Genomic DNA, 14,025 nt, shown 5'->3' on the forward strand with positions numbered 1-14,025 from the left:
CAAGTACCCATATCTCCTTTTCCTTGAAGGGGGCAGGGAGAAGTTCTAGGTATTAGGATCCAGAGGAAACTTGCCTAAACTCAGTAAATAAAGACAATACCATTTACTTCTCCAGCCTGTTTTTGCTTCATGCTGTTACAGTAATAAAATGACACTCCATACTAAAATTTCACTTCAGGATTTGGTATCATGATATGATAAACAAAACTTTTCAAAATGTTGAAGGGATTTATTGCCACTTGGAACATGTTTATTGTTCAAAAACACTGCATCGAAATAAAATCCATCACATACATTCTTTGTCATCTGTATCTTTACAGCAATGTAATTTTCAGACAGGTCATGCAGGAAAATCACTCTCCCAATGAAGTCAAAAACTACTGAAAGGCACCTTGTGTCCTTCAGATCTTAGACTCCAAACAAGTTAAGTTTTTGCCTGTATAGATTACATATATATAAAACAACTCAAACAGTAGGAAAAAAAATAAAATCAATTTAGAACTTCAAGAACAGTATCAGACTTCACTGCTTTCCTTCATTCAGTGCTATGCTTTTGCTTTTCCAAGTCGTCTTTAAATAATGTGCGACAAAAGTGTATGTTAATGAGGTCTCTTTACTGAGACAAGGCATGCAGTAGGGAAGGGGGAAAGCTGGTCACTTCCAGGTTGCCTATCTACACATTTGTTCTTGTAGATTAGCAAGCCACTGCTTAAGTTTAAAAAAAAAAAAGATTTAATAGGAATGAATGCACTCAAGTTAAATGGCTCTTAAGAATATGTTAATAGAACAATACCACCTACAGTTCTGTTTACTGACCTCTGTTCACGGTGATTTGAAAACAAGTTTTGTCAAACCATCACGGGCCACTTTTGTAGACTGTTAGATAAAAAAAGTTGGTTTTCAAATATTGCTTGTTATTTGGATGACTAACTCTTTATTAAAAGGGTAGTTATTGAGGGCCTGTAAGGCAGCAAGACTTTAAATGCAATGGTTTACATTGCTGAATAGTACTTCTTAAAAGGCAAGATTAAAAAAATAGTAGAAGAATTCTTGATGGGGTCATATTGATAACAGGTGTTTCTGTTTTATCCCCATTGTAATTGTCACAGCAACTGTAGATGGCAAATCTTCCTTGGTTGTAATTCGGGATGAACACATTCCCTGGCTTATTTCAAGTTAGATATTTAGTTCTTTTTCTCCATCCTGCCAAGATAAGAACAGGTTTTGTAAGAGTGAATACTGAACTGCAATTGCTATAAAAAAATCTGGACTTACAGTGGAACTTTAGGAATGAAGGATATTTGGCCAGTTATTTATGCATAGGCAGGTCCACTTCCAGTTTTGCTCAGTCTCATTTTTTAATTTATAGTTCAGGAGGCTTCATCTTCCCATTGCTCCACACAGATTTCTTGGAGCAGAAGAGAGAAAAGCCATAATCCTGACTCACCAGGATTGCTTGGGGCAGTGTCTGCACTACTTGCTACACAGTGAGGGTGTGAGACTGCTTAAAGTCTGTTCCCTAGTCACACTCAGTTGGATCTACCCCATATATAGAACAGTCAGCTTAGACAGGTTTTGCTTGATTTCTCTTTCAGACATACAACCCCTTCACACTTGTACAGATGTTTCCATCTCAGGAATTAGTTACTGAGACAGACACATGCAGACTAATCAACATAATACATGAAACAAGCCCCAAAATAGCCAGCAGCTGCTGAAAGCCCTGTCTCTATCCATGACCACAAGGGTTTTTCAGCCTCTTCTGTGTGCACCCCTCAAAAGCTTCAGAGGAGGAGCAAGGCAACAGGTCATAGTTCAGCCTACTGACAACAAGCTTGTTAATAGGTCTGCAAAAGGTAACGAAGTTAAACAAGTTCAGAAACCATGCAGGGGTTTGCACCACAGCTAAAACCTACTGACAGAGTATTCCAAGAGCCATGAGTTTATCATTTCCCCTTTTTAAAGGTTGACTTGCCTGTGTTTGATCAGTCGCCCTCCTTGAATAAGTTGTGCAACTTCATTTGTGAAGTGGCATGCAAAGAGAAGCCAGTTCCTTGGCTGCACTTTGTAGGCAAATCTCATGAAAGTCAATGAGTAACAACACAGTGCTGCAAAACATGATAGATATCGTTAGTAGATTTTTAATATCTGCATTTTGTTGAGGCATTATTTTCATACTAGTGGAATGTAGAGACACATAGAACACTTTTTAGTGCTTTCGAGTTTTCCAGTAGTCCTACAAACATGTCCGCTTTGAGGATCCAATGCAGGAAAGAAAACACAACATTTTTGTGCTCATTTTTGTTAAACAGAAAATCTACACAGCTGCAGCTTTCCACAAAACTCATCTTCCTCATACACTTTCCTGTGATGCAAGTGAAGTTTTTTTTGTTTATTGCCTGCACTATACCAGCCAGATAATAAGAGTTAAACCCAGTAAGACATGGCCTGTCCTACACAATTATTCTGACAATTTCTAGGACAGAGCATTTAAAAAAATACTAATTACTTAAAGTTCTTGTGAACATTTTAAAATGGACTTTAAGAGAAGGAGGTTTCCACTCCCAAGAAATCATGAACACTCATAATCATAAAGCTTTGTTACCTGCTTTCCAGGGAGATGAGAAACAATTGTAATCTACTCTCCTATCATAATTGCATTTAAATACAGGAAATTACAATCCAAGAAGTCACTAGTTTTGCAAAGTTCTGACAGACTTAAAGAAAAAAATAATTGGGAAATTAATTGTTCAAAGAAAACAGCTTTTTTTTAAGTACAGAACCTAGAAGACAAAAAAAATATTTGTACACACCATCCTCTATATACACTTGTAAAAATTAGAAGTGTCTCAATTTTGCTAAGCAGGGTAGCTGCCACCAAAACACTATTTGCAAAACAGTTTCACTATACCAGAGACTATTCAAACTGGTCTTCCATGTCAAGGAAGCTCATTAAGAGACTGAATTACTCTAAGGAAATTTATAGCCTTACATTCACTAGGTTCTGCCTAACCCAAAGGTATTTTGCTCAAGGGAAGAGGAATTACTCAGAATTAAGTTATTAACTGAGCTAAGGAAGAGACATAATGCTAAAACTAAGCTAATAAATTAAAGCTACCAGATTTATGATCCTAGAGAAGAATTTGAACATAGTGACAGACATCTAGGCAAAAGCTATGTATGTTCCAAAGAAGGCAGAAAAAATATTGCTTATGCATTTAAAAAGAAATTGTCACCCTATTCTATTAAGAGTCACACTAGCCTCTCAGAAGCAGCTGCTATGCAAAGAGTTAACCTCCCTCAGCTGCTTTTTGCACCCTGCAGGCCAAGTGTTACCATTTCTTCACTTTGTCAGTGTTGGCATTTAAGTCTCTCACTAACCACAAAGCATCATTGTTCTTTAAACAAAGAATAAAGTTGGGTAAGGAGATGTATTCTGAACTAGTGTGTGAAGTAGTACAAGATACCAAAAGAATTATACTTTAGGAGCGAGTCTGGTGATCAAAACTGCTAAGACTCAAGACCAGCCTCCCTCTCCCCACCAAATTACTGGAAAGTTCTCTGAAAGAGAGCTCCGCAACTTTTCAGCACCTCAATTTTTAAGTGGCCTCTGAAGTTATATAACAAGATATTTGATGCCTGTATCTGCTTTGATCACAAGCTTGCAGGCAACTAGTACTTTCACTCCTTGAAAGAGAGAATCTGTGTTCTGTAGTCAGTTTACTGACAAGAAGTTTGTCTCAGGTCTTACCAAATGTCATTCGGCCACTAATGATTTCTGGTGATTTCTTCATGTCATTAATAGCAGCAACAGGAAGTCCCCAGTTGGCAACTGGCCCCCAAAAGTGCTGTAAAGAAGAAAAAGGAAAATAAAGTTACATAGAAACACAGACCTCCTGCAGTATTCTTACAGTTTTCTCTAGCCACACAAAGCTCCAGAGGACAGGGTTAAGGGTAAAATTCCAAGTCAAGACAGATTACTTTGATGTAAGGGAGAAACTAAACACTTATTTCAGCAGTATCTAGTTTTCAGGAAAAAAAGAGAAGGAACCCGCTGAATCTTCTTACAGACTGGAGAGGAACTACTGCAGGCCGTTGAAATGCAGTTTTGTGTAATTATACCTCAGCCATCATTAAGCAATCTGTTTGGTATAGTCTTATAATAACCTCAGATTTACAGCTCACTTCTGTGCAGAGAATGAGCATTCATCTCTTTCAATAAGGCTCCTCAAAAATATAATGAACACACAAAGAATTGCTGAAGTGAAGAACTGTTATCATGTTATGCTGAGGATCAAGAAATGCTCAGCAAGCATCTTCTTCCAAGTGCACCTCTTTGAAAGAGCAGGGCCATGCAACCAAACTGGATTGTTACCTGCAGCTTCATCTGCAATTGCTGAAACAGCTTAGTGATTACCTAAAGCTCAGTGATTAGATGGCTATAAAAGGAGAGCAGTTGGCTACAGGTGTGTGGACACAGATAGAAAACAGAGACAGGAAGTGGAAAGAATCAAGTCAAAAAAACCATGAGAGCTCAATTTGAAGGGTATTGTCTAAAAAGCTCCAAACTGAGAAAAGCAGTGTCATGAGTCAAATTTCCACCACTGTTAGAAGTAACAAGGTTTCAGTAGAATTCTTTCCACTGACTGCAGTACTTGCATGGGCTTCTCCTAATGGGAAACTAAGTATGCTCAAAAGTAACTGTAAAGATACAGCAAAAGAGATGCACCTTACAAGAAAAAAATCTTTGCAGATACCAGCTATACCCATTTTTCTGACAACTTTCCCTAACTGTAACACTGCAGATACTCCAATGATTTGGAACTCTCAGGGAATATTCACATTTCTCGCAATTTTAATTCCAAGATGCTCTTTTGCCAGTCTGAATACTAACTTGTAACACTACAGTAAGATTAAAAGCCACACTTGCTTCCTGCAGATTTGAGCTCTAATACAAGAAATTTAAATTTACTTTTTTTCTATACTTTTTTTCAGTTAAGTTGTATGCACTGTTCTGACAGTTCAACCTTAGTGCAATATGCAAAACAATGTAGTATTTCTGCAAGCGTCCACAGAATGTGCACATATTTATAATGAGTATTTTGAAGACCACAATAAATGCATTTTTTTAATATACTCCTACTGACAGGAAAATTGACATATGTAATGATTAAAGCCTCTCAAGCACATTAGAGATAACATGGCGTAACTGAGAAAAGTTACATGGCTACATGGTATTTACACTGTACAGATATGATTAGATAGTGTAAAGAAACATACCTACACCGCTTACACCCAAGGTATGTTGCAACAGAACAAGAACATTCATATAAAATGAAGTCAGCAGCACACAAGATGTTGTTTTAGAGGCTTTAATGTAGCTATTGAATAGTTTTAAGGGACAATAACAGCACCAGAAACAAATATCTAGTCAAATAGCCATGATTATTTGCACGGTAAGACAGCAAGACAACTTGTGTTAGGATGGCTACACGAAAGCAGACTGCAAAAGGTAACTGGTGAGGCAGGACCTGCACCTAGTGAGGATTTTAAATGAGACTCCTGAAGTCAATGTAAACAATTGTAGTTTCATAACAATAAGTCTTCAAGGCTGTAACCTTTTTTTAATCTATGAAACAATTACAGCTTTGAAAGTCTTTGTGATGTCTTCTGTTTTGAAAAGTAAATCAAGTTAACTTGGCATTTTTACTTAACTCAACTGCCATTAGAACAAATAATACACCACAGACCACTTCAAGCTCAGGCTGCACAAGCTGAAGAATCATCAGTTTACATCCCAGCAGCAGTAACTTTCCTCTGCTGACCAGGGAGGGATATTTGGAACCTTCTCACTTGAGATGATTATCCACTTTTAAGTGCCTCCTGGCAAGCATCCCTTTGAAGTTTCCACACACAAGAATTAAACTACACCTATACAGTTTGCCTCTAGTCTATGTAGAAGAGCAAGTCTTCCATAACATGATGATTCACAGTATAACAGACATAAAATACCCACTCCCAGTTTCAGGAGCAAACTGAAAGGCTGAAGGGAGGAAAAGTCTGTAGTGAGAGTTAATATGATACCATTTATTGTCATAAGTAAAGCAGATTAAAAATGACCAGGTAGTTCAGTTATGTGCTAGTATTGTTGCCAGGCAGGAGAGTGGCTCCAGATTGGTCTGATCTCCTTAGCAAAGAGTACAGAAAAAGTGAAGGACCGTTAGTTTTTTCAATGATTTCTTTAGGAGACATTCTGAAGGAGCTAAAGTTTGGTCATCTTAACCTCAGACTTGTGAATAAACATTACTAGTGCATCACTCCTGCAGGTTTGCAGTATGCTTTTTAGATGCAGGCAAGGTCATAACAGTGCTGGGGCAAAAAGACTGCAAGTTACTGAAATTAGAGAGAACATGAAACCAGAAATCCCCTCCCTTTTCTTACCGTACTGTTTGAGCAGGACATCATTGTTTTCCATTCAAAAAGCACATGGAAGAAAAAAAAAGAAAAAATGTTAGTTTCTTTCATAATCAACATAGAAAGAAGTAAACCACTGTCATGGTTTGATGTAGGGGGGGGTGTTCTGGTGGCAGGAGAGGGGCTTTGCTCCCTGTGACCTCCCTGGTTTTGGAACTGGGTCAGACCTGGTTCTGGCCACCAGATCGGACTGCCATCTCCCTTGGGGTTGAGCCAATCAGTGCCTCCGCAAATTGCCCTATTTAAGTCAGGACAAAGGAACTGGAAAAGGTGCTTTGCCCAGGAGTGAGGAGAGAAGGGAGGAGGGCACTGCCCCTGCTCCCTGCCAAGCAGCTGCCTGCGTCGGGCCGGCGCCGCCCATTGAGGATGGCAGCGGCGGAGCTGGCTGGGGAACTCAGGGAGCGCCCCACTCCTGGGGTGCCCACTGGGCTGAGTTCACCCGGAGAGGACTGAGATGTGAGAGAAACACGCATCGACACCAGGTCAGTGAGGATGGAGCAGGAGGAGGTGTGCCGGAGCTGAGTTTCCCCTGCAGCTGGTGGCAAGATGGCAGGCGGCCCCCCTACAACCAGGACGGCCTCGGTGGAGTAGAGACCCACTCGCAGCCCGTGGAGAGAAGATGCCTGAGCCTGAGGACGGTCGTGTTGGGACGCACGACAAGGCAGAGAGGCATCTGGAGTCTGCGTGACGACCCACGCCGGAGCGAGTGGCTACAGCTCCCTAAGTATCTGAGACTGTGGTAAAGCCCACACTTGGGCAATCCATAGGGAAGGATTGTTTCCTGTGAGCTGGACTCACACTGGAGAAGTTTGTGGATTTTTCCTCGTGAGTAGGGGATCCACTGGAGCAGGGGAAAAGCGTGTAAGAACTCCTCCTCCTTTAAGAAAGAAGCAGCAGTAACAGCACAGAACGAACTGACCTGCACTCCCCCAGTCCCTGCCCCCCGTGCTGCTGGGGGGAGGAGGTAGAGCCAGGAAGAAAAAGAAAAGGGGGTGTGGGAGGGGGAGGAAGGTGTCGGTTTTAAGATCTGGCTTTGTTTCTTTTTATCCTCTCACATAACCAGTTTTGTTTCCCCTTGTCCTTTTAAGTAACCATCAATGAATTGTTTTGCTTTTAAGAAAGCCAAGTCTATTTTGCCCAGGACCATGGTTGGTGAGTGCTCCCTCTGTTCTTGTCTCATCCCTCAGTCCCTTTATTATATTTTTCTCCTCTACACTTTACTGGAGAAGGAGAGACTGTGTGAGTTTTAGTTGCTGGATCAGCCTAAAACCACGACAACCACAAACAGAAGAGAGGCAGAAAAGTCAGGAAACTGCTGTGTCATTAACCTTGATTAGTGTAACAGTATTTAAAATCCTGTCTCCTTCCAGAGCTGTCATTGTTGTCACGCCTTTGTTGCTCAAGTATCTTTTTCCTAGCAAGACAAAATCCCATTATGGTTTGTGGAGGACATTTGTTCCCCGTAGATTTCAAAGCATCACAGATCCCATCCCAACTAGTTTAAAAGGATGCCAAAAACCATCAAGGTTTGTCATGACAAAGCTAAACAGCTACACACAGTTCCTCTGTGGAAGTTTTGAAAAAGTCACTTGGAATTCTTTGGATACCCACATAAGTAGGTCAAACCAAACACTGCCAGAGATCTCATTGTCATAAGCTCAGGCCAACTGTGGCTGTACCAAACATGAGCTGTAACACATTTTCAGTAATTTAACGTGCAATTACACTCCAGTCATGTATGGGGTCATTTAAGTGATCATACAGGTACCAAATGTAATCATTTAGAAATCTGCGTGTGAAAGCTAGACTACAGCATATATTTAAGACTACAGTGTCTTTCTTACAAGCCCCCTTTAAGTATTGAAAGGTTGCAATAAGGTCTTCCTAGAGCCTTCTCTTTTCCAGGCTGAACAACCCCAACTCTCTCAGCCTCTCCTCATAGAAGAGGTGTTTGATCTCTCCAATCATTTTTGCAGCCCTCCTCTGTCTTTCCTCTGCTGAGGACTCCCAGAACTGGAAGATGCTTTGTTAGGGTGTCCTTGACTAGTGTAACCACTTTTTTTGTTTCCTTATTAACTGACCTGCGAAGTTCAGAAGACAAGGGCACACTTTGCTTTTTTCACAAAACCTTAACTAAACAAGTTTAAATGTGTCTCTTGGCACGACATTTTTATGCCACCAGAAGTCAACCTCCATTTTTAAAGAGGAAGTTGTTTTCATGCAGTGAAAGCCTAAAATCGAACGAACCAACCAATCAATCAATCATCAAACCAATCAATCAATCATCAAACCAATCAATCAATCATCAAACCAATCAATCAATCATCAAACCAATCAATCAATCATCAAACCAATCAATCAATCATCAAACCAATCAATCAATCATCAAACCTTTAGGGTTGGAAGGGACCTCAAAGATCATCTAGTTCCAAGCCCCCTGTCATGGGCAGAGAAACCCTCCACTACACCAGGTTGCCCAAAGCCTCATCCAACCTGGCCTTGAACACTTCCAGGGATGGGGCATATACAACTTCTCTGGACAACTTGTTCCAGTGCCTCGCCACCCTCTGAGTGAAAAATTTCTTCCTTGTATCTAATGTAAATCTACCCTCTTTCAGTTTAAAGCCATTTCCCCTTGTCCTATCACTACATGCCCTTGTAAAAAGTCCCTCTCCAGCTTTCCCGTAGGCCCCCTTTAAGTACTGGAAAGTTGCAGTAAGATCACTGCGGAGCCTTCTCTTTTCCAGGTTGAACGGCCCCAACTCTCTCAGCCTGTCTTCATAGCAGAGGTGCTCCAGCCCTCAGATCATCTTTGTGGCCTTCCTCTGGACCTGCTCCAGCAGCTCCATGTCCTTCTTCTGTTGAAGACTCCAGAGCTGAACGCAGTATTCCAGGTGGGGTCTCATGAGAGCAGAGTAGAGGGGCAGAAACTGCTGCTATTTTAACAGAGTAGGCAGCTCTGGCTGAGGTATTGCAAGGTTGTCCTCACACGCACATGAGACTGGAACAGCTATTATGCTCCTAGAAGAGGGCAGATCAAGGTCATCTAGACTCTTCCAGAAGCAGGCCTCCAGCCCCAAAGCTCTGCAGTCAATACAGCTGCAACAAATGCACCCTGTATAATAGCAGACATACCACACCAAGTGTATGCATCTATTCCTGAAGTGACACCATTCCAAATTAGTAGTTTCCAAGAACTCCATTCAATCCCTTGACAAAGGGAACACTTTGTCCTTAATCTCCAGAACTGTGGATAACAGTTGTTAGATTTTCTCACTCATTAGTTTCTGTGTAAGTGTCTGCTTTCTGTACAAGTGTCTAGACACCACAAGAGGAAGCAACAACTGATCAATGCCTTATATTTCTACTACAAGCCATTCCGGAAAGGGTGTATTGGGAAGGTTTATTTTTTCCAAGTTTTCACATGTATTTTCCTCATAGTGGCAATGAGGATATTAACAGGCTAGAGATGGTTCTGCAAATATAGATGAACTGTCACTACTTGTTTCTCCCACACTGCCATTCCCCCCTCTAAGTAGAAAGTGTATTATCCTTCTGCAAGAGGCAGATTGTTCCATTCTCAGAGCATATAAAACAATGACAGCTGGCACTGTGTCCTTCAACTTCTAGCACAGACCAGTAGAGGACACTTTTTTTTTAAAGTTCTTAGGTCCTTGTGTTTAAAGATATACTAATGAGGAGAACTGAAGAACAGCTAATTCTAGTTATACTACTGATATTACCTCTTTTAAAGTTAATTTCAATTAAAAGAAAGGTCCTAGACAGCTTACCTCAACATAAGGGCTCAAGCTTCACTAGGAATGAACTCTCTTATCTATTTCAAAGCCACCTACATTAACAGAGTCAGTACATTTGCACTACTGTTGAGTCATCAGGAAGAGATTTCAGATGTGTCCCAAAAGACAGCAATCTCCACGCTTGTTTTTCTATTACCAGAAGATTTTGGTACTCCTTGGGATTCATTATGCGACCAACGTAATTTAGGCTTCTACCACAAGAAGATGCCAGAGCTTATATGGAGTGGTCTGGAGATTTTATCTCTCAAGATAAGAGAAAAGCTGTTTTCCTGGATATTTTTCTGAAGATAATGTTTTAAATCTTTAGGATAGAAAGCAAGAAGACTCAGTTACCTACTATTAGTGGCTTAGATAATACAACTTCAGTGATAGTTGTCATTTTTAGGATCTACAGGATAAAAAAAAGCAACTTCCGAGTTCACAATATATAGAGCTATCAAGCTTTCATATGCTAATCAGCTAGTTTTAAATTAACATTACTGCTGCATTTTACAAGAAGCAGCAAAAGTCTACCTACCTAAGCTTACATTCTTACTATGCTTGCTTTAAAACTTTTAAGGCATGGTTAGATTAAATCTATACTTACCTGATTTAGTTATTCAGATCATCACTTGAGAGAAGCCAGATGTGAAACTGGCTGAATATTTAATTAGTAATGACAGTTTTAAAAGCAATTTGTCTTGTTTCTTTGTGCAAGATCTAAAAGGCTAACTCATGATGCAATGCAATTCTAATGCCAGATATATCCACCTGAGAAAAGCAGCATGCATTTGTTATGCTTGCTTTCATGTTTTCAAGTTATGAAGCTGAAATCGAAGCTATTTATTCCAATAGATGTCTGCAAGTCTTGATCAACCCAAGCCATAATAATGGAACACTGAATTCCACCACTTTGGATAACTTCACTTACTCTATTTAGGATCAAGCAATTTAAAAGACAACACTGGTATCAAACAATATCTCAGTTCATCACTTCCCACTAACAAATTTCACATTTGTAAAGCCTTGCTTCACTGCAATGACTGGATGCTGATTTCTAGAACAGATGACACAAAGTGTCAGAGCTTTGAGGAAACTTGCTCTATGAGGAAGGCAAGAAGGGAGTCTTCTTCAGGATAGAGTCCTGCAGTCCAGGGAAGCAAAAGCCTTCAGGAAGGAATGTAAAGAACAACAACTCTAAAGTATACACACTCTGTTTCTCCTATGGAGAAGACAGACTACAGTCCTTTGTTGACTGTTAATTTAAATTTTAAACTCAACATAAAGTCAACAACTTAGACGCTTGTCTCCTAGTAAGCAAGAAACAATGCTGAAAGGCCATACCAGATGGAGCAACTGAATTCAGCCCTTCATGACACACCCAATAACAACAGAAGTATAAATAAGCAGGCATATTTGTACATAACAAGGCAGAACCCATGCCAGAAACCTGGAATCCTCCTGAATGCTCTTTATAGATAGCTTATTTCAAGACAAGAATTCGAATGAAATACAGCTCAAAGGGCTTATTTCAGCTCCCTTTTTCAGCCTTTGGTAAGGAAAGAGATACTTCCGAGTAACTGGTGGTGTTAGGAAGAAGCTGTTATGCCTCCCATATTTTTCTGTTTTTCTAATTAGAAAGGAGACTGCTCTTTTACTGGCCATTTACATGTTTCACATGAATTCTGGTACAATTATCTAAACGTTAACATTAAAATGCATTTATCAAGCTTACACAGTATCTTCAAGACTTTCAAAAGGAATCCATCTAGAAACCTGCTCTGACCTTCATTCTGCTTCAAGGATATTACCTTCCTTCTCATAACTTACTCATTTCCCCCCCCCCCTACTATTTCTGTGGAACTTTACTTTGCAAATGCAAAATGAACCCTTCTTTATATTACAATCCTTCTTCCATGCAGGCTTACACCATCTCCTACTACTTTAACAAGACTAAGTTTCTCAGATAAATAGACGTCCTCCTACATGCTTGCTCAACATCAAACATCAATTGCAAGAAACGCAGGTAGAACAGCAGGCAACAGCTATACTGAAAAGTTGCTCAACCACATTTATTAGAAGAGCTCATTTTTATTTGTTCAGTTTTGTCAAACTGCTTGTCAGCCAAGAAAACTTCAGCCTGCCTACTTGTAGAGACAGTTTCTACGCAGTAGATTTAAGCAAGCATGCCCCAATTGTATCTTTAAGGCATTCTTGTGATTTCAGTTCAAGGTGCCATATACCCCTTAACCACAGCACGCAAACTGAAGCTTGACAGAAGTACTGAGCTGTCTGGGAGGTGACTTACGCCGCATTCCTGTGAAAGTGGGGTTTTAACAAGCTCTGAAAAAAGTACCTACTGAAGTCTCTAAGAATGTGTAAATAAATAAGCGGTCTTAAGACTGCATCGGTCACCAGGCTCGCTTCTGCCCACACCTGAGCCAAGCTCCCTGCGCCCTTGCCGCAGGCAGCGGTCAGAGTGTCGGTGCCGCCGGCTCCAGCGCCCGCTGCCACCTCTGCCCCCGCAGCGAGCACCTGCCCGCGGAGGGGCTGCGCTCAGCCCTGCCAGGAGCCGCTGGGTTTCACAGCCGGGAAAGGAAAGGTCCCAGAGCAGCGCAGCTGCCGCGGCAGTTGCAAAGCGCCTCGCTTCGCTTCAAGGTCAAGCCCGGTCCCCGCGGGGCGGGCGGGAGACTCGCCGCCCTGACAGCCGCCGCCAGCCGAGGCGACGACAGGACAGGGGCGCGAAGGGGCGCAGCGGCGCCGCCACGGCACGGCAGGCCCCGCGCCCTCGCCGCCCCCTGCCAGGCACCCCCTTGGAACCCCTGCGGCGGCTTCGCCCTCGCCCAAAGGTCGCCCGCCCGCTCCCTCCCGGGCTCCCCGGCGCCTCCTACCCCCGCCCAACCGCCGGCGAGGGCAAGCTCGGCAAAGGTCAAACGACATCGCCCGGCCGCCGCCGTTCTGGGGCCCCGAGGCTGCGGGGGAGAGACGCTCAGGGAAGGGATGCCAGCCCCTGCCGCCCCCCCCGGGAAGCGCGGCAGGCGCGGCCGCCCGAGGCAGAGGCGGGCGCGGCAGCCAGCGACAACCCCCGCCCCACGCTCACCTCATCAGGTAGTCCCTGAACTCCTTGCTGCGCACATAGTCCACGGCCTTGCGGGCCAGCGCCCCCGCCATGGCGGCCCTCGGCGGCACGGAGCGCTCAGCCCAGCCCGCCCGCCTCACGCACTGCTGCTGCTACCAATACCGGTGACAACTCCCCCACGCCGCCGCCTGGCGCCCGCTTTACGGCAGCGCCCGCGCCACCGCCCCCTCCGTCACCGCGGCGCTCTCGGCGCCTATTGGCCGCGGTGGCCCCGCCTCCTCCTCACGAGCTCCGAAACCCGGGAGGGGGGCATGAGGAGAGGGAAAGGCAGCGTGCCGTAAAGCAAGGCGGCGGGAGGAGCTGGGGGGGGAAATTGTCGCAAAGCGCGACGAGGAGGGTCGCTATCGCCCGAGCGGCTGGCATTCCTCCGCAGCCCGCAGGGGAGAGCCGCGGGGCGTCTTTCCCACGCGCTATTGGCTGCAAGGCGGCGGCTGGTGGCTTCCCATTGGCCGTCCAGAGGCGAGCCCTGCCCCCCGCAGAATCTGGCTCCGCCCCCGCCGCCGCGCTTGTTGGGGGCGCCGGTCGGGCGGGGCTGGCCGTGTTGTGCTGGGGCCGGGGGCGGCGGGCGGGAGTGCGAGGGGCGGCCGGGTGTCCGAGAGGGCTGCAGGGGTGGGC

The 14,025-nt window shown here is 43.5% G+C and overlaps 1 protein-coding gene across 2 annotated transcripts; it reads right to left on the minus strand.

The window, feature by feature from the left end:
• Positions 1 to 201: 201 nt before the first annotated feature.
• MPC1 (mitochondrial pyruvate carrier 1) lies at positions 202 to 13,470 on the minus strand. Of its 2 annotated transcripts, XM_086626921.1 has the most exons (5): positions 13,372 to 13,470; positions 6,442 to 6,445; positions 3,752 to 3,848; positions 1,976 to 2,108; positions 202 to 1,203 (listed from the first exon to the last, which is right to left on the minus strand). In XM_086626921.1, exons 1-5 carry the CDS (start codon positions 13,440 to 13,442, stop codon positions 1,185 to 1,187), a joined length of 324 nt encoding a protein of 107 aa, XP_086483047.1. In that variant the 5' UTR covers positions 13,443 to 13,470; the 3' UTR covers positions 202 to 1,184. The 2 variants fall into 2 exon arrangements, with proteins under 2 accessions (XP_086483047.1, XP_086483055.1); XM_086626929.1 differs by lacking the exon at positions 202 to 1,203 and having other exon boundaries at positions 1,982 to 2,058.
• Between the last annotated feature and the right edge of the window lie 555 nt (positions 13,471 to 14,025).

Source organism: Tauraco erythrolophus, chromosome 2, assembly GCF_009769465.1.
Source record: "Tauraco erythrolophus isolate bTauEry1 chromosome 2, bTauEry1.pri, whole genome shotgun sequence".
Lineage (NCBI taxonomy): Eukaryota > Metazoa > Chordata > Aves > Musophagiformes > Musophagidae > Tauraco > Tauraco erythrolophus.

Excerpts from the sequence above, each read along its gene's own strand:
- MPC1 (XM_086626921.1), bottom strand. The coding sequence starts at position 13,442 with ATGGCGGGGGCGCTGGCCCGCAAGGCCGTGGACTATGTGCGCAGCAAG. Across the intron at positions 2,109-3,751 it reads TAGTGGCCGAATGACATTTG|CACTGTGTTGTTACTCATTG; the intron begins GTAAGACCTGAG and ends CATGTTTTGCAG.